This window comes from Marmota monax, unplaced genomic scaffold (genome assembly GCF_021218885.2).
Source record: "Marmota monax isolate L192 unplaced genomic scaffold, Marmota_monax_Labrador192_F-V1.1 WCK01_AAM20220418_F8-fsc00001, whole genome shotgun sequence".
Taxonomy (NCBI): Eukaryota; Metazoa; Chordata; class Mammalia; order Rodentia; family Sciuridae; genus Marmota; species Marmota monax.
The window spans coordinates 27,239,121-27,258,767 of record NW_026693777.1 but is presented as its reverse complement, the minus strand read 5'-3'; the positions used below and the strand labels follow the sequence as shown (position 1 = coordinate 27,258,767).

Here is a 19,647-nt window from a genome sequence, read left to right as displayed (position 1 = left end):
TTTAAATGACTGTGACTTAACCAAAATCTGCTTACTGAATATCTAGTAAGGCAAGCCCTCCCACATGATTTATTCTTTATCTTCACAATTGCCATTTTTTTTTAACCCTTGGACCCATTTAATATGTTTGTTCAAATATATGTTAAAAAGAGTTTTTTGGCATTTTTTTTCTTTTGAAATGGGGTTCTACTATATTGCCTAGGCTGTCCTCAAACTCTCAAACACCTACCATCTTCTTGCCTCAGCCTGGTGACTACAGGTGCATACCACCACACCCAACTTTGTGTGTGGTGCTGGGGATTGCATTTGAGGCAAGCATTCTGCCAACTGGGCTTAATCCCCAGCCCCACACTTAATCTAAGTGCCATAACAAATCAATCAATCTCTCTCTCTCTCTCTCTCTCTCTCTCTTTCTCTGTCACGGGGGGAGCTTGCAGTGCTGGGTATTGAACCCAGAGCCTCATGCATGCTAGGCAAGTGCTGTACCACTGGGCTTCACCCCCAGTCTTTCATCATTAAAAAATCCCATTGGGATTTTTATGAAAATTAATCTAATTTTGATTTAATTTGCAAGCGATTGATGCCTTCATCATACTGTGAGTTCTTAGTTCTCATATAAGGTTTTGTGGCAGATTAAATTAGATGATATATGCAAAGAGCTTAATCTAGTATATAGAACTTGGAATAGTCAAAAATAGTTTATCATCATCATTATCCATTATTATGTCACTAGAATACCTTTAGATCTTGTCATTATGATAAAGTAGCCAATGACATCATATTTGAAAGCAGTATTTTTATGCTATATGTTTATGTAGTCAAGAAGGGGAAAGGCATAATATATTTTGTTCATTCTAAAATGAAAGTTAAGAATATGCCAATTATGGCCAGGAGTAATTGTGCATGCCTGTAATCCAAGCAAGTTGGAAGGCTGAGGCAAGAGGATTGAGAGTTCAAAGCCAGCCTCAACAACTTAGTGAAGCCCTAACCTACTCAGCAAGATCCTGTCTCAAAATAAAGTATAAAAAAGGTGCTGGAGATGTGACTTAGTGGTTAAGTGCCCCTGAGTTCAATCCCTGGTACCAAAAAAAAAAAAAAAAAGAATAAGAATATGCCTATTATGATGCAATATTATAGAATTTCTCATATGCTTCATTTTTAAATTGTATATTAATTTGCAACTCACAGAATAGAGGCTAATCCTAATTTATAAAGTTTTTTTCAGAATGAAAAGAGACAAATAATCTATTTTAAGAATGGGCAAAGAATATGACCAAAGAGTCCACAAATACTGAAGAAATATAAATCATCCATATTCTTTTTTTTTTTTTAAATATAAGTGAAATTTAATCTTCAAAATGAAAAAATAGACACATTTTTCTAATACCAAAATATAAGATTAAAATACTTAAAAATAAAATGTTAGTGTGAAATAGGTTTTTTTACATAAAAAAGAAAGAAACATTTCAGACTTGCTTTTCTTGTAAAAACCCTCCTACCTCACTAATATTTACAACTTTCCAGAGTAGCTTTTATGAGACACTGAGAGAGACAGGGAGGATCCTTTCTCGAGATATGAAGTCAGACCTGAATGTAGACGTTAGACAGAGCCCTGCTCCACCACAACCTGTCCTCCAGCTCCAGAGAGACGGACACTGTATTTCCAACCTCGAATTTTTTTTTCATTACAGTTTCCTCTCATTGGGTGTTAAATTCTTTCCAAGAATATTCTACTTATAAAAATGTTTTTATTCTAGCTACAAAACAGTTCATTTAAGAAAACCACATTTTTATATCCTTGTGTGAAATGTCCCCAGAAACCATCCAGATATGGAGACAGCAGGTTGTAAAAACACAAGTCTAATTCTATGCCCTCCAAGCAGTATGAACATTTAACAGAGTGACGTTATATCCTTATATTTCTTTGTCATGAGATGAAAGGCTAGGAGGCCAATGGTGATTAATAATAGTTCCTGAGCTTCTAAAGAAATTTTAAGACAAAATGACTAACTGCTTAAAAGAATGAATTCTTCAAGAACACCCCTTCTGTTCCATGGATGTCTTTCATCCCAGCTTAAGAATCTCAAGCAGAGGGGGTGGGCGGGGAGGAAGGCTTCTTTTAAGCCACTGAAAAATGGGATCTGATGGAATCTTCCCGCAACTCTCGATGTTTTCCAATGTTACTTTCTTCTTGCTGGTTTCGCCTCTCAATGGTTATTCTGTATTTCTTCCTGAAAAAGTAGAAGGCCATTAGCAAACCAGCTCCAAGAAGGGCCCCCACAACAATTCCCGTCACTGCTGATTCTTCTAGGCCACACGATTTGCAAGGAGGGCCGTTGCTATGCTCCACAGTTCTGGTTTCATCTATTCGCAGTTTCAAAGGGCCCCAAGGATATTTAACATTAGGACGCATTTCAAAACGACCCTCTTTTCCAAAGTAGTCGCCAATAACCTCCTGGGTCCCTGCTTCAACGTCCGTCATGGCAATCACAGAGAAGTCCCCGTACCGATCTCCATTGGCATCTATGGAGACCTGCCCAGCAATACCTTCAAATGTTCTGTTCCAGGTCTGCTGGATAATCTTCCCACCATCCTTCTTGCTATAACCAGCTCTGAGTACTTCATGTAAAGCCAGGACATAGAGGAGGATGGCATCATGGAATCCTTCAACGAACATGTTCACGTAATCCTCCTCATTGAGCCCTTGTTTCTCAACAGAACTTTTCACCTCCATAGAAAACTTCTCAAACTCAGGTTTCACGGTCCTCAGTAGAGTGACTGTTTGGAGGGATGAGTATGCTTGCTTAGCCTCAAAGTCGTGTTTGTCTCCTCTCTTCCATGAGCCATCTCCTGGGACTAACCGGTGCACCACCCCTGACTGCTGAAAGTTCTGGTTCCCCGGTCTTGGCACCACTTGTCGCGACCCCTTGCCCGCAAGGAAGACGCAACTCAGGAATCTTCTTTCAGCAGTTTATTCAGGCCCTTGATATTTCTTCTTCTTCTCATCCATATTCTTGTAAAAAGACTGTCAGCCTCACTGATAATAAGGGGAAAAAAAATCACTGAAGTTCCATTTTACTGATCAGATTGGCAAAAATCTAAAAGTTTGATAAAGCTATTGTTTGGCAAACCTTGGGGAAATAGACATTCTCGTACCTTCTGGTGGTAGTATGAAATGTACAGTTCTGTAGAGGGAAATTTAGTGAAATAACTATTCAAATAAAAAACACAGCTCTTTAATCAAGAACTCTACTTCTGGAGTTTTATTCCATAAATAAATTTATATGACTATGTAATGAAGCTTTGCAAAACAGTAGTATCATAGCCAATGAGATTTATCCAAGGCATGATTATTGCTAATTGAAAACTTTTCCCAATAACCAGCTTTGACAACTTGGAATTGGCAATAAAATAAATAAATATGAAATGACTTAAGTCTAGAGTATTTGATAACTCTGAGGAATAGAACTATATAAAAAGGACACAGGAAGGAGACTTAATTTTCACTGTCATTCTTTTTTACCTTAATTTTGAGCCATTTGATTATGTATTCAACAAATTAGTATGAAAATGTTCTCTTTTTATTCCCCTAGTAATTTCTATCTCCCTATTATTATTTCTCCCCACCCACTTTTTTAAATCCTTCTGTTCCTTTTTATATACTGTTTCTTTGTGCCAAAGGGCTTGTGTTTTTTTTTTTTTGATATCTTGACAGTTAAAATGCTTCCTTTTTGTTGCGTGGCCTACTCATCAAATTTATAGTTGGTTTTGATCTTCAACTGTATGGATAGTCTTTATCTCTACATTAAAATAGGGTGCCTTAGTTTTCTTGGAAGCCTGTTTCAGAGGCAGGGTTTTTCAATTGTAGAGGCTTTCTGTAGACCAGCCTTATACTGGTAGCTAGATACTGAAGAGCCAGGGTATTTAAGTCTCCTATTTTTTGTTGTTGTTGTTATTTTGCGCCCCCTTCCCCCCCCCCCATTTAAATTCGATATAGTCTATGAACGAGCTTGCAGTACTTGGGTGATTATAAACCATTTGTCTTGTTGTACTACTTTATTTTAGGCAAGAGTGTGTACCCCTGTGGCTACTCCACAGCCTACTCCTCCTCGCTCACCTTCATCACCTCCTAAGGACCGGGTGTTAGTGAAAACTCCAGATTCTTCTCCCTGTGATTCAGATCATGATGGGGCTTTTTCTGTAAAAGACGTATTTCCTGAAAAAGGTAGAAACCTTATTTCTATAATTCAGTTTTAATTTTAGCAAGTAGCAATTAAAATTTCATGATGTTTTATTAGATGCTTTATACATACTTGTTGCTTACCAAGTTTTAGTAAATCATTTATCATATAAGAAAAATTAAGGAATTGGTTGCCACTTGTCTGTTTTATATTAAATTACTACAGAGTAGATAATTTATTAAAAAAAGAAATTTATTTTTTTAAAATTTAAATTTTGGGAAGTCCAAAATTGAGATGCTGCATTTGGTGAGGGTTGCTCTTTTTTTTTTTTTGTATCTGGGATTGAACCCAGGGGCACCTAACCATATCCCTAGCCCTTTTTTTCTTTAATTTTTATTTTGTTACAGGGTTTTTCTAAGTTGCTTAGGGCCTTGCTAAATTGCTGAGGCTGGCTTTGAATTTGCAATCCTCCTGCCTCAGCCTCCCAAACTGCTGTGATTATAGGCATATGACAATGCACCTGGCTGGTAAGGTCTTCTTGCTGTATCATACTGACAGAAGGCATTACATAATGGCAAAAGCAGGAGCCTGAGAGCCTTGGTCTCTCTTCTTATTATAAAGCCACTAATTACATCATGTGTCTCCCCCTTCGTATCTTCATCTAACCCTAATTAGCCTACTCCAAAATATCCACATCAATTTGTGGATTAAGTTTCTAACACATGAACAAAGATTCAAACCAAAGTACCACCTCTTTAAAAAAAAAAAAAAAAATATATATATATATATATATATATATATATATTTTTAGTTGTTGATGGACCTTTGTTTTACTCATTTATATGCAGTGCTGAGAATCGAACCCAGGGCCTCACACATGCTAGGCAAGCGCTCTACCACTAAGCTATAGTCCCAGCCCCAAAATACTACTTTTTTTAGGTGTAGATGGACACAACACAATGCCTTTATTTTTATGTGGTGCTGAGAATCGAACCCGGGTCCCACCCATGCTAGGCAAGCGCTCTACCTCTGAGCCACAATCCTAGCCCGAATTACCACTTCTTAAAGTACATAAAGAAATAGACACTTAGACTATTTTAAGTATATGGTAGTGTTAAAAATGCCATTTTTTTTCTAGTTTTTTTTTTATACTTTATTAATTTAGGAATTCTTTTGCTAATGGTCACCACCATAGTCATTGTTTTTACTATTGCCACTATTTGTATCCCAAAATGTTAAGGTATTTGAAGCAACGTATTGTCTTATGGGAGTTGTTGACTGACTTTTAACTTTTTCTTTCTTTCTTTCTTTCTTTTTTTTTTTTTTTTAAAAAAAAACTCTTTAGGACATGATATGCCTGCCATGACACTTGTGAATACTCCAGCAATTACCCCTGCTCCTTCGCCTCCTCCAGCAGCTGCAGCTGCTCTTACCCCAACTTTGTCAGAGATTTCCATTGATAAATTGAAGATATCAAGCCCAGAGCTTCCCAAGCCATGGGGGGATGGAGACCTGCCACTGGATGAGGAGAATCCTAACTCTCTATTAGAAGGATTTGTTCACCCAAGGGCTATGTAAGTAAGAATTTATAGTCATCCCTCTGTATTGGAGGGGGACTGGGGACTATTTCTAGGTCCCGTCTCCTCATGCCAAAATTCACACATATTCAAGTCCCTTATATGAAATAGCAAGGTATTTACGTATAATCTACATACATTTTACATCATCTCTAGATTATTACCTAATTCATTGAAAATGCTTTGTACCATGTTGTTATAATGTATTGTTTAGGGAATAATGACACACACAAAAAAGTACAGACTCAAATATTTTGAAAAAATATTTTCAGTCTGTGGTTGGGTGACTCCTGGACATGGAACCTGTGGATATGGAGGGCTGACTGGATTCATTCTTAGTAACTGTATACTCCCACTTACGTTTCACTTGTATGACCCAGTGAAACATAGAGGTGATGAAGAGCTTTACAAACCACGTTATACTTGGAAGATGTTTTATAAGTTTTAAGTTTTTCAAATTATCAATTTACTTATATCTTCACCTCTTTTTTAAAATGTTGGAAACAGACTTTAATAAAAGTATCTGTCTCATAATAAAATAGAAAATGATTTCTCTCTAGTATGGACCATCATTTACTATGATCACTTAACTTATGTTGTTATTTATCCCATGTAGATTTGTTTTTTGACTAGAAGGGGTTTCAAGATGGCCAATGACTAAAGCATAAAAACAATTTTAGAAGAATGAATCTTATTAATTATAAAAGTATAGTTTATAGAAATACTATGCTAAAGGAGACACAGCACCTTTGAATCTGTTTTTTATATAAAAATGAATATAGGCCTTCAGTGACCTAATAAATTCAAAATATGTCCTTATCTTCTTAGTGTAATGTCTGTAGCTAAAGATGAAGAACCTGAGAGTGTGGATTTCCCTGCTCAGCCTGCGCCTCCAGAGCCAGTTCCCCTTACACCATTTCCTGCAGGCACCAAGGCTCCTTCTCCCTTACAGATGCCAAGTTCTGGTTCCTCAACACTGGAGAGCACTTTGAGCATTACTGTCACTGAAACAGAAACTTTAGATAGACCTATCTCTGAAGGAGAGGTTTTATTTAGCTGTGGTCAAAAATTGGCTCCCAAGAGTAAGTTCCTGTATTAAATGATTTCATTGGTAGATTGTGATAAGTCCCTTAGTAAAACTTTGCTTTTTAAAGTGTTTTTACTTAATTTTCAATATTTAGCATAGTATACTAGAAAGAATAGGTTCTCTATATAAGTAACTTTTGGATTTTAATTTTAGAAAATAAAACTTCCTTATAATCTTACTGTCTAGAACTAATATCCTTCCAGTATACTTTTGTTTGTACATATATAGACACCTAAATACATACATGTGTATGTGCATTTACCTTTAAAATGGGATGAAACTATGCATATTATTCTGAAACCTGAATTTTTAACTTAATAATGATACATTGTAGGCATCTTACAGTATCAACACACATAGGTCTCTGTCAGTTTTTTAAGTGGTTGTTCAGTCTATTTAAATTGTGTCTTAGTAATAAATTGTTTTCAATGTTTCCAGACTGTGCACAACTCTTTAATGACCATCCTTAATGTGTGTGTTTGTGTTTCTTTGTGTACTAATGTAATAATTTCCATAGATTACATGACTAGAAATGGAATTGCTGAGTCAGGGTAGATACCTTTAAAATAGTAATACATCAACAACACAAAAAGATTCATCTCTGGAAAAATTAATCTACTTTAATTTTAATCAGCTTTTAATTATACTAATATATAGGAGAGTCTATTTCTCAATTTCATATCTGTAGTGCTACTTAACAGTTCTGTTAAATTTCTGACAAACTTGCAGGTGAAACAGCAATCTTATCTTTGTTTTAAATTGCATTGTTTAAAAAACTGATGTTCATGTCTTCTTTTTTCTAATCTGTTACATCTTAATTTCTAGTTTTAGGAGCTGGAGAAATATATCTGACACACCTAAATGATAGCTTATCTAGCACTTTGCAAGATGCTCTTGAAATGGTAAGGAATGTTTATAACATTGAATTCTGACAGGAAGAATATCTTGATGAACTTGTTGCAACTGATTAGATTTTTTCTCAATTATTTTAGTTATAGGCACACAATTTAGTAAAATCTTATCCATGAAGGAATGTAGGGTTTTTGTACATTTTATTATGTAACATTATCATAATTGTGAGAATGAAAAGTTGTTTTTAACCTCTGTGGCCCCAGTAGTTAAAAAATATACAGTTAATATAATTAGGTAATAAAATCTATCTCAATGCAAAGTGTCACCTAGATGTGTTGTCTTTACAATATTTATAATATTTTCTGAAAAATCTTACCTATTTCAATCAACTCTCTTATAATACATTTGTTTTTTCCTTAATCGTGATTATAATTATTTGTGCTGATAAATATGTAAATTTAATGACACAAAAAGAAAAACTAAAATAGGATCTAGGGATACTAATTCTTCCTAGTCATTATCTAGCTCTAAAAAAGGAAAAATTAACATTTTAAAATGTCATAATACATGCTGGGCGTGGTGGTGCACGCCTGTAATCCCAGTGGCTTGAGAGGCTGAGACAGAATTGCAAGCTCAAAGCCAGCTTCAGCAACTGTGAGGCACTAAGCAACTCAGTGAGACCCTGTCTCTAAACTAAAAAAATAGGGCTGGGATGTGGCTCTGTGGTCAAGGGCCCCTGAGTTCAGTCCCTGGTACCAAAAAAACCCAAAACAACAACAACAAAAAACAGTGATAGTGTACACACACACACACACACACACACACACAGGTCTATGTCTTTTTGGGGGGAAGGGGTACTGGGGATAGAACTTAGGGGCATTTGATCACTGAGCCACATCCCCAGCCCTATTTTGTATTTTATTTAGAGACAGAGTCTCACTGAGTTGCTTAGTTGATTTTGCTGAGGCTGACTTTGAACCCGAAATCCTCCCGCCTTAGCCTCCCAAGCTGCTGGGATTATAGGCATGCACCACCATGCCCAGTCCCTATGTCATTTTTTAAAGTGTTGTAGTCTATTTAAACAATGCCTTGGTAAAGGGATTATTTATATATTTTTACATAAATAAAATATATAAATACGAAATAATATTGGAAATTTTCTTTTTGAAGAAACTGTTAAAAATGGAAATAATTACTTTTTATGTATTTTCAAATCACCTAAGCAAAGAAAGGTAATTATATTTACCATATTTTTTGCTAAGCATTGTTATTATTACTGATGTGTTTACAAGATATAATTTCACAAAGGAGTAAGGAAATAATTAAGAAAATTTTTGATAAGATTTTATTTGAGATCTGGGGGTATATCTCAGTTGGTAGACTGCGTGCCTTGCAAGCACAAGGCCCTGTGTTCAATCCCCAGCATCACACACAAAAAAAGGATTTTATTTGAAAATTATTTTTTTAGGAATGATTGGGGTAGGCAGTTCTGGGGATTGAACCCAAGGGTGCTCTACGCACTGAGCAACTTCCCCAGCCTTTATTTTTATTTTTATTTTTCTAATGTTTATTTTTTAGTTTTAGGTGGATACAATATCTTTATTTTATTTTTATGTGGTGCTGAGAATTGAACCCAGTGCCCCACGCATGCCAGGCGAGCGCACCACCACTTGAGCCACAACCCCAGCCCCTTTCTTTAAAATTTTTGATTTTGAGAAATGACCTCACTATGTTTCTGAGTCTGACCTTAAACTTTTTTTTTTTTTTTTTAGTTGTAGATAGACACAATATCTTTATTTTATTTATTTATTTTTATGTGGTGCTGAGAATAGAACCCCGTGCCTCACATGTGTGAGGCAGGCACTCTACCACTGATCTACAACCCTAGCCCCTGGCCTCAAACTTTTGAGTCCTCCTTCCTCAGCTTCTTGAGTTGCTGAGATTACAGGTGTGTGCCCCTGCACCCAGCTAGGAGTGACTATTTAATACAAGTAATTGAGTCCATTGTAGAGACAGTGTAATCACTTTTATAAAACAATACAGGAAGAAGGCATAAATGAGATATCTTTATTTTCTGAGGAGCTTTATCTGGCCTACTAATATGCCATTATAGCATTTTTATCCATTCTTAGCCAATGTATATTTAAAGTTCTATAAAGTAAATAGTTAACTGAACCAGGACTAAATTGTAACTTCTTTCTTCTTCTACATTTGAAACTGATTTCTAATTTTGATATTTTTACTATACCGAAATGATATGCTACAAATTCATAATAAAATCAAATGCAAAGGAATAATCTGGAAAAATCCAGAATAATTTGAAGTCATGTACCATTAGACATTTATCCATATAAAACTGGAAGATATGCATTTATAATCCAGAATTAACTTCATTTCACTAAAAGGAACTAAATAAATGACTTTTAATGAATGTAAAATCAGAGATTTATACCTGTATTTATGAGGGAATCCAGTTTGTCTGAATCTGAGGCCCACCTATCCCTCATTTGGGAACAGGTCTACTTTGAAGTACAGTGAAGTATCAAAGGCAGGATGTCAGTGCGGGTTTCAATACCTGCTCTCTAGCTGAGGCAGATGTCGGCACAAAGGCAAAAGGACATTGAAGGTCTCTGAATTCTGTTGCATGTTCTGCAATTTTCCATTTTTGCCTTAGGTCTAAGTTGCAGCATTACTCCAGTGCTTTGTCCTCATTGCCTCAGTGGGGCATTGCTTTGTGCACTGAATAAAGGTGAAGCAGGAAACCACGTGAGCCCAAACCCTAATGACATATATAAGACATTGTGAATCCTTGTGGTTTTGACACAGAGGTCCGATTTTCATGTTTTTACAATAAGTCTCCAGTTTGTTACCAAATTATAGTGTTGTTTGTTTGAAGCAAACGTGTTTTATTGTAGTCAGGTGGAAATAAGAATTAAATGAGGGGCTGGGGTTGTGGCTCAATAGTAGAGTGCTTGCCTAGCACTGTGAGGCATTGGGTTCAAATCTCAGTACCACATAAAAATAAATTAATAAAATAAAGGTATTGTGTCCATCTATTTTAAAAAATATTTTTATTAGTTATTGATGGATCTTTATTTGTTTATATGTGGTGCTGAGAATCGAACCCAGTGCCTTTACACATACTAGGCAGTGCTGTACCACAGAGCCACAACCTAGCCCCCAAAAAATATTTTTTAAAAAAGAATTAAATGAAAATAAAGAGTTTATCTTCTTTTCCAAAAAGTATTGATGTAATTTGATAGCTAAGTTTTTGTTATTCATAATTGAGAAAAATGCAGTTTGATAAAGTTTTTTGATGTGTTAATTGTGTTTATGTTTCTTTCAGGAAGATGATCCTCCCAGTGAAGGACAGGTGATTAGAATGCCCCATAAAAAGCTTCATGCAGATGCAATTTTTTCTCTCCTTACTAAACAAAATCAAGAATTATTAGTTTCACAGCAATCAGTCTATCACTCAGAGGTATTATCTAATCTTAATTATTTCTTGGTTAGCTACAAATCGGGAAAAAATAAAAATATTCCCACTTTTAATTAAGGCATGTTAATATTTCAGTTATTCAAAAGTTAGTGTTATAGGAACTTTAACCTAAAGTCATAGAACGTAGGGTTTTATAACTGGAGAGAATTTAGAACATCTTTTCTACTCCTTTTGTTCTGTAGTTAAAAAAAACTGAAGCTCTTTAAAATGATTTATGTATCACTCCTTCATTCTGTGACCTTTACTGAGCATCTACTATATGCCACACATAGCCTTGAAATAGATAAAGATGAATGGTACATGACCTTTACCTTTAAGCAGTAACATGGCTACTGTGAAATATTTCTAATTAGTTTCTGAAGAAAATGTCTGCCATTATTCCAAATATTGCCCAAGAGTCTCCAAGGGATATATTCCTCACAAATTAATATTTTTTCAACTTAAAGGATGTTGAGGCACTTAGTATTCCTAAAGATGAGTCAGGTTAAGGGAATGGAGGATATACAGATGTTTTGAATAAAATTTCGGAAAATTGTAGAGAATCTGAATGTTAAATTTATAGGTTTAGATTTTATTTCATAGTCAATAGAATCATCAAAGATGTTGGTTGAAATTAAGCCCCTTTAAAATAAGAAACATGCATTTGGGGATATAGTTCAGTAGTAGAGTGCTTGCCATTTGCCTAGCTTGGGTGAGACCCTGGGTTTCATTCTTAGCACCACACATACACACCAAAAAAAAAAAAAAAAAAGCAAGAAAGAGAATCCTGGGAGCATTTTGATGCTGGAATTCCTATTCTATTCTTGATTATTAAATTAATTAGATTATCTGTAAGTTACAAAATGTACTAGTGTATTAATTTTTAATACAGAATATGATATATAACTTTTAATACGGAAAAAATACATCAATCTTTTTTAGCTTTCCATTTACTTCATATATATGACAAGCGTGTCATATATATGAAGTAAATATATATGTCATATATATGAAGTAAACTTTTTTTATTTGTTTGTTTTTGGGTACCAGGGATTGAACTTGCTTAACCACCAAGCCACGTCCCCAGCCCTTCCTTTTTCATATTTTATTAGTGACAGGGTCTCACTAAGTTGCTTAGGGCTTCACTAAGTGACTGAGACTGGGTTTGAACTTGCAATTTTCTTGCCTCAGCCTCCTGAGTCACTAGGATTACAGGTGTGTGCCACCACAACTGGCTTCACATTTGTACTTTTTTTATTTTCGTACTTTCATAGGGAAAAGAACTTTATTAAATATGGTTTAAATAGTCTTAAATCTGTGTACTTACAAAACCCATAATTATTTATATATAGATAATCTATATACTACTTAAAAGATATTGTTTTCCTCATTAGTTGTTTAATTATAAAGTTCACACTAACAGCTTTAGAGAATTCTGTTTTATGAAGAATGAGAGAGAGATTTTCTATGGTTCAAATGTTAAGTTGTATGAACAATGTACAATGTGTGGCAGTACTTATTGTTTTAAATTATAATAGAATTTTTCTTATATTTTATTGCTATTTAATTATAAGTTGAAAAACATAATGATTAACCTTATAAAACAAGGTATTCAGGGCTGGGGTCATGGCTGAGCCGTAGAGCACTTGCCTAGCATGTGTGAGGCGCTGGGTTCAGTTCTCAGCACCCACATAAAAATAAATAAAATAAAGATATTATGTCCAACTACAACTAAAATATATATTTAGAAAAAATAAGGTATTCAGGAGCTGAGGTTTTTGCCAGTGGTAGAATGCTTGCCTAGCATGCATGAGGCACTGGGTTTGATCCCCAGCACCACATAAAAATGAAAAACAAATAAAATAAAGGTATTGTGTCCATCTACAACTAATATATATGTGTGTGTGTGTGTGTGTGTGTATAAAATAAGGTATTCAAAACAAAGCCTACTACTGTATGTTTTACTAAACTACCTTTTAAAATTTATTTTCCATGTAATGTATATGTGGCATAGAAATCATTTTCTAATGTACCTTCCAAGCAAGTGAGTAGTATGGATCATGATATTTATCAAATATTTGCTGTTTTGATTTGATTTTAATATTATGGTTTTAACAGTTGTTTCTTTTGAAGGACTTGGAACACAGTGTCGGTGAACTCAGTGAAGGACAAAGGCCCAAGCTGACAGCAGCAGCAGAAAAGGTCCTGAAGGGACAGTCTCTGTTTATGCAACAGCCTGTTGCTAACGCAGAGTCTGTGGATCAGCCATGTGATCCAAAGCCATTTTTTCAGCAATTTGACACAGTTTCAGGTATATAGCAAAATGTTGTTTCTTGTTGGATCATCTAATAAAATATTCAGTTTCTATCCTATTCAATTTTCTTTGAACTCTTTCCATGCTGAATGCTATATTCTGTTTTGTATTATAATCTATAGAACTGTTCCAAAAATCTGAATTGAGAAAAGTATAATTATTTTCAGATGAAGCCTTGAAAAATTTTTTTTGTTAAAGGTAGTAACTTTTCTATGGGATATAGAGCAAGGTTTTCCCAAATGTGATTCATGTATCAGTGTTGGTACATGCACTGTTGGGTGGCACATGAGTTAATTTTGGTAATATATGTGCATTTAAATGATGCATTTATTTTAATATATACTAGAAAAATATAACTAGCCCATCAAAACTGACATAATAGATATCACTTAGGACATGTTCAATTAGATAATACTGCAAAAATTAACTGCGATTTTCAGATCAGGAGGCAGTGTACACAGGATCAGCTTTAACACTTTGGAAATAAGGCTAAAATAGAATATTTTTTTTATTGGTTGTTCAAAACTTTACAAAGCTCATGATATATTAAAATAGAATATTGATCACTAGCATAGAGAGTTAATTCTCATTATCTGTGGTAGTTATATTCTATAGTAGCCACGAACATTACTATCAGATAGTGAATATTCTCCTAGGAGAAATTTAGGCTTAGATTCCTGTAAACCTCTCACCACAACATTGTCAGTTGATCAGTATATAACCTGGTTTCTCTATGAAGCCATCTTATTTAATGTATGTGTGTGTGTGTGTGTGTGTGTATATACATATGTACTTAAATATATAGAGGGGTGTCTTTTTTTTTTTTTCTGTAGTACTGGGTATTGAACCCAGTACTACAAAAAAATACTCCTGATACTAGGCAAGCACTTTACCACTGAATTATATTCCCAGTTCTAATATATATTGCTGATTGACTAATATCGAACTCACAACCAACAGCATTATAACTCATGCTCGAAGCATGCTTATCTAGCACATGTATTTTTTCCACAAGGCGGATCAGAGCCTTTTTATGCTGAGGAACACTAGACAGTATTTTAGTATTTTTAAAATGGCCAGGCGACCATTTTAAGCAGAAAAATTGTACACACACACACACACACACACAAAGTCACTTGTTTATAGTATAAAAGATGAAATAAGAATGCAAAATCTCTGTTCACTGTTCACTTTCATCTGAGTGAGTGCGTGCTGTGTGATTTTCCTCCTGCACATGTCCATAAATGACCACCATAGGTACTATGAATATTAATCTTGGAGATACAAATAAATTTTAGTGAGTAAATTTGCAAATGAGGCTTGACTATATTCTTATTACTTTTTTTTCTATGCCTATTGCTGCATTCTCATAAGCAAAAAGAAATGTCTTTTGCTATGCAGATTTTCCAGAAATCAGAAAAGGAAATGGCTGAGGTTATAAAAACACAGGTATAAAAATTACATATAAGAGGTTGTGAGGGGAATGGGAAAATAAACAAGGAGAGAAATGAATTACAGTAGATGGGGTAGAGAGAGAAGATGGGAGGGGAGGGGAGGGGGGATAGTAGAGGATAGGAAAGGTAGCAGAATACAACAGTTACTAATAGGGCATTATGTAAAAATGTGGATGTGTAACCGATGTGATTCTGCAATCTGTATTTGGGGTAAAATTGGGAGTTCATAACCAACTTGAATTTAATGTATGAAATATGCTATGTCAAGAGCTTTGTAATGTTTTGAACAACCAATACAAAAAAAAAAAAAAACAAAACACAGGTATAGAGAATTTATAGTGTTAGTTTTATATTGAGTGAACATCTTATATTATTCAGAATTGAAAGTTAAGACTGAATTTTCCATGGGAATAAATGTAAAAATTGGCATTAGTTCTCATTTTGTGCATATGCAAGGAAAGAGAGAGCGCGCTGAGAAAAGAAGATGGAATAAGATGCTTTATATTCTTTCAAATAAGTTTATTTCAAATAGCATAAAATGTGGTTTTATTTATATTGTAATTGTGCAGATTGCAATTAAACAGGATTGACACTAGATGGCTCTCGCAGATCAATTTAGAGCTGCTGAGTACTTGAGAAGAGCTAGGTTCCTGTTAAATTATTATAGAACAAAATCCATGACAATGTAGCCCATCTAGTCCTTTATATCTCTGGTAGCACTCAGAAGATTACCTATAAGTACAGTTTATGTTTAATAGTAGATATATTTGTAATATTTGTTTGATTTAATTGGGAAAATACTAGGTAATGTGGCATGATTGAGCATATACATATATATGCTTATACACACACATATATATGGCAGTGTAGCAAAGTGGCTTAGAGTTTGGCATTTTAGAATTTCAAATGGACAGAATTATAAGTAAATGAATGACATAATTTTATTATGGCCTTTTATTTAGCAAGATCATCAGAGGTGCAGTGTGAAGGTTGGATTTGGAAGGGTTAAGACTGGAGACAAGGAGCCTGATTAAATGACTGTTAATATAAGCCTGGGGAGACATTATTCAGCAGTGAGGTTATATGAAAAGGGAGATTTGAGAGATAAGTAAGGAGGATGGAAAAAGCTTAATTTGAATTTGAAAGGTGCAAAAGATATGGAATGTTTAAGAAATACCCAAGTTTCAGACCAAAATGCTTGACTCGGTGGTCATCCCATTCATCTTAAGAGTGGAAACATGGAGGAGGGACAGACTCAGGGTGAAATTGGATGGTGGGGTTTTATACATGTTGGATTTGAAGTGCCTTCAGGTTTTATACTAGTGAAATAATCTATTAGACAAACCAGGCAAAAAACTGTTGCGAGCACTGGTAATTTCAGGTGAACTTAGTTTTCTGAGTTTAGTGTTTTCTGAAAGTCTGTATTGGTTCGTTTCTCAGTATAATAAGGTCCTTAGGAAAGTGGGGATTTCAAATTATTGTACATTATGTTGACTTCAATGAAGTAATACTTTAAGTATCACTCTTACAAAGGTCTGACTTGCATCATATGAAAAGTCATCCACACTTTTTTTTTTTAAATTTTTTTATCAGTTGCTCAAAACACTGCAAAGTCATCCACACTTAATGAGCATACTTTTTAGAAGTGACACAGCAAATTCAGCATTGTTATGCTGTCATGGAATTCTTTCCTGACTCCTTATTCCTGGTTTAGATACCTGTCATAGGTACTCTGAGTAATCCTCTAACGTTGGCTAGTGTCACTTTTATGCTGTTTGTAACCTCACATAAAGATAGTAACTATCTTGTTTACTGTTGTATCCCTGTCATCTAGCAAGGTACAGAGTACATGGTACATAGTAAATATCTGTTAATTTATAGGTGTTATATAATTTGAAAGGTATTATGTACTTTTTGGGTGCCCTCCATACCCTCTCCCCACAATTTTCTCAAACTTTCTCATGTTCTGCCTTATCCTAAGTGATCCATGTTAAGATCTGGTATGTAACTTTGCTGGTTTTTTCCTTACACACATAATTATGTATGCACATATGTGCACATGCACCTACAAACACACAAACAATACATATAGCCAGTATTTTTCACTTGCCTGCATTTTGTTTACCCCAGGAAACCCTATAGATTACTCCAGGTCAGTTGTTATAATTAAACTCGATGATTATATAAAATTCCAGGATGTAGATTTCAAGTAATTTATTTAGTATTTCTCTGTTGATTAATATTTACTTTATTACTATTTTCCTCTGCTATTAACAATTCTAGAATAAATGTCCACAAACATTTATCTAGTAAGTTGTTGCATTTTATACTGATAGAATAGCTTCCAAAAGTAATTACTGGATCCAAGGGCAAATATAGTTTTAATTTAAAAATAGGGGCTAGGGTTGTAGCTCAGTGGTAGAGCACAAGAATTACGTGTATGGGGCACTGGGTTCAATCTTCAGCACCACATAAAAATAAATGAAGGTATTGTGTCTATCTAAAACTAAAGAAAAGTTTTTAAAAAGTTAAAAACAAATAATGCCAAGTTGCTTTCTTAAAAGTTAAAGCCAATTTACTTTTATAGGCAATTTATTAGAGCCTTTTCCCTGAATTCCCTCCTGAAATTGTGTTTGTAACTTTTGTCATTTGACAGATAAAAACATGTATCTGACTACTGGCGAGTCATTTGTATTTACTCTTTTTTTTTTTTTTTAAAGAGAGAGAGAGAGTTTTTTAATATTTAATTTTTAGATTTTGGTGGACACAACATCTTTATTTTATTTTTATGTGGTGCTGAGGATCAAACCCAGCGCCCCACGCATGTCAGGCAAGTGCACTACTGCTTGAGCCACATCCCCAGCCCATCTTTTTTTTTTTATTAAAGCATTTTTTAGTTGTAGATGGACACAATACCTTTATTTATTTATTTTTTTATGTGGTGCTGAGGATCTAACCTAGTGCCTCATACATGCTGGGCAAGCGATCTACCATAAGCCACAACCCCTTATTTACTCTTATTAAGTTCTTTTCCCATTTGTTAAGTTCTAAATTTTCCTAGTAACTTTTAAATCTGTTTCTATTATCTGTATTACAGACATCTTTTTCCAGGTTTATATTTTGTACATTGACATTGTTTATGATTTTTTTTGCCATATAATAAAATTTTTTATACAACTGATATGTCTATCTTTTATGCAGTTCAAATATCCCTTACCTTAAATGCTTGAGATCAGAAGTGTTTTGGATTTCAGATTTTTTTCCAAATTTCAGAATACTTGCATTTATATAATGAGATATCTTGAGGATAGGACCCAGTCTAAATACACAATTTATACTTCATACACACCTCATATACATAGCCTGAAGATAATTTTGTGCAATATTTTCAGTGCATTTTTTTTTTCATTTCTTTTCCCCATGGTGTTGGGGATGGAACCCAGAGCTTCATGCATGCTAGCTTCACCCCTAGCCCTTTTCATTTTATTTTGAGACAGGATCTTGCTAAATTGCCCAGGATGGTCCTAAACTTGCAGTCCTCCTGCTCAGCCTCCTAACCTTGAATTTGTAATTCTCCTGGGCCTTGCCTGACCTTAGAAGCATTTTCATTTTGACTGAAACCTGTCACATGAGGTCAGGTGTAGAAATTCCATTTGTTGTGTCATGTTGGTGCTTAAGAAGTATGAGATTTTGGAGCACTTTAGATTTCAGATATTCTGGATTAGGGATGCCAGCCTATACTTTGTTTTTATAGTTTAGTTAGGTTTCTGCTAACACAAGCTTATACCTGCAGTTTTTTAGGTTTTTGTATGTGCAGTATTTAATTATTAAGTATATATTTATGTTAAAGTTTATCTGGAATTTGTTTTGTAAATGTTATAAGATAGAAATCCAATTGGAGCTGGGCACAGTGGCACACACCTGTAATCTCAGAGGCTCAGGAGGCTGAGGCAGGAGGATCGTAAGTTCAGAGCCAGCCTCAGCAACTTAACAAGGGCCTAAGCAGCTTAGTGAGACCTTGTCTGGGGATGTAGCTCAGTGATTAAGAGCCCCTGGGTTCAATTCCTGGTATTAAAAAAATAAAGAAAGAAAGAAAAATCTAGTTTGATTTTTTTTTTCAGATAAATAGCCATTTGTATCAGCATCAATTATTTGAGCTATCTTTTTCTAACTGAATTGAAATATCAGTTTGCATATTAAATTCTCATAAATGTAAGGGTATTTTTCTGGATTATTTACTGTAAGAATTCAAGATTATTTATGATCTAAACCATTGATTAAACTCTTTTGACTTTATGGTATATTTTATTATCTGATAAGGCAGGTCTTCCATTTTTTTTTTTTTTTTCATTTTCATACCTTTCTTGACAATTTCCAGATACTTATTTTTCCATGTAAATTCAAAAGGATTTTATCCAGCCAAAAATTACCCAAATTTGGAATTAAACTAACTTATGTTTTAGAAGTACTGACAATTTAGTATATCTTACTATTTGTTCAGATCTTTTTCTAATTTTCTGAGATTTATTTTAAATTTTTCAATAATAGATTTTGCCCTTCAATAAGATTTCATAAATTTTCCTCATATGGATTCTGTGCCTTTTAAAATTTTAGCCTTTATTTTTTTATAATTTAAATATTTTGTAATTATATTTTATTCTTGGTTGTTTTATAATTTAATAATTATTTTATAGTTTTTGTTCT

The 19,647-nt window shown here is 34.3% G+C and overlaps 2 protein-coding genes and 1 non-coding gene across 15 annotated transcripts in view; 2 read left to right on the top strand and 1 right to left on the bottom strand.

The window, feature by feature from the left end:
• The window catches only part of Kiaa0586 (KIAA0586 ortholog), a 162,236-nt gene that overhangs the window by 101,351 nt on the left and 41,238 nt on the right, over positions 1 to 19,647 (top strand). For 12 of the 13 annotated variants that reach the window (XM_058584633.1, XM_058584627.1, XM_046461935.2 and 9 more), the window contains 6 exons: positions 4,066 to 4,225; positions 5,527 to 5,755; positions 6,587 to 6,840; positions 7,671 to 7,747; positions 11,044 to 11,178; positions 13,309 to 13,486. In XM_058584633.1, coding sequence (XP_058440616.1) covers positions 4,066 to 4,225; positions 5,527 to 5,755; positions 6,587 to 6,840; positions 7,671 to 7,747; positions 11,044 to 11,178; positions 13,309 to 13,486 — 1,033 coding nt within the window. The remainder of the gene's footprint in view (positions 1 to 4,065; positions 4,226 to 5,526; positions 5,756 to 6,586; positions 6,841 to 7,670; positions 7,748 to 11,043; positions 11,179 to 13,308; positions 13,487 to 19,647) is intronic. The other variant, XM_058584631.1, reaches the window with a different exon arrangement.
• Positions 1,323 to 2,971, bottom strand: LOC124104821 (atrial natriuretic peptide receptor 3-like; the record flags this gene model as incomplete). The annotated part of the gene is made up of 1 exon (XM_046461955.2): positions 1,323 to 2,971. A coding segment is annotated over one exon (852 nt), but the record flags the coding sequence as incomplete, so codon positions are not given.
• LOC124104848 (U4 spliceosomal RNA) lies at positions 3,300 to 3,438 on the top strand. The gene has a single exon (XR_006855534.1). It is a non-coding gene; the product is annotated as a U4 spliceosomal RNA (small nuclear RNA).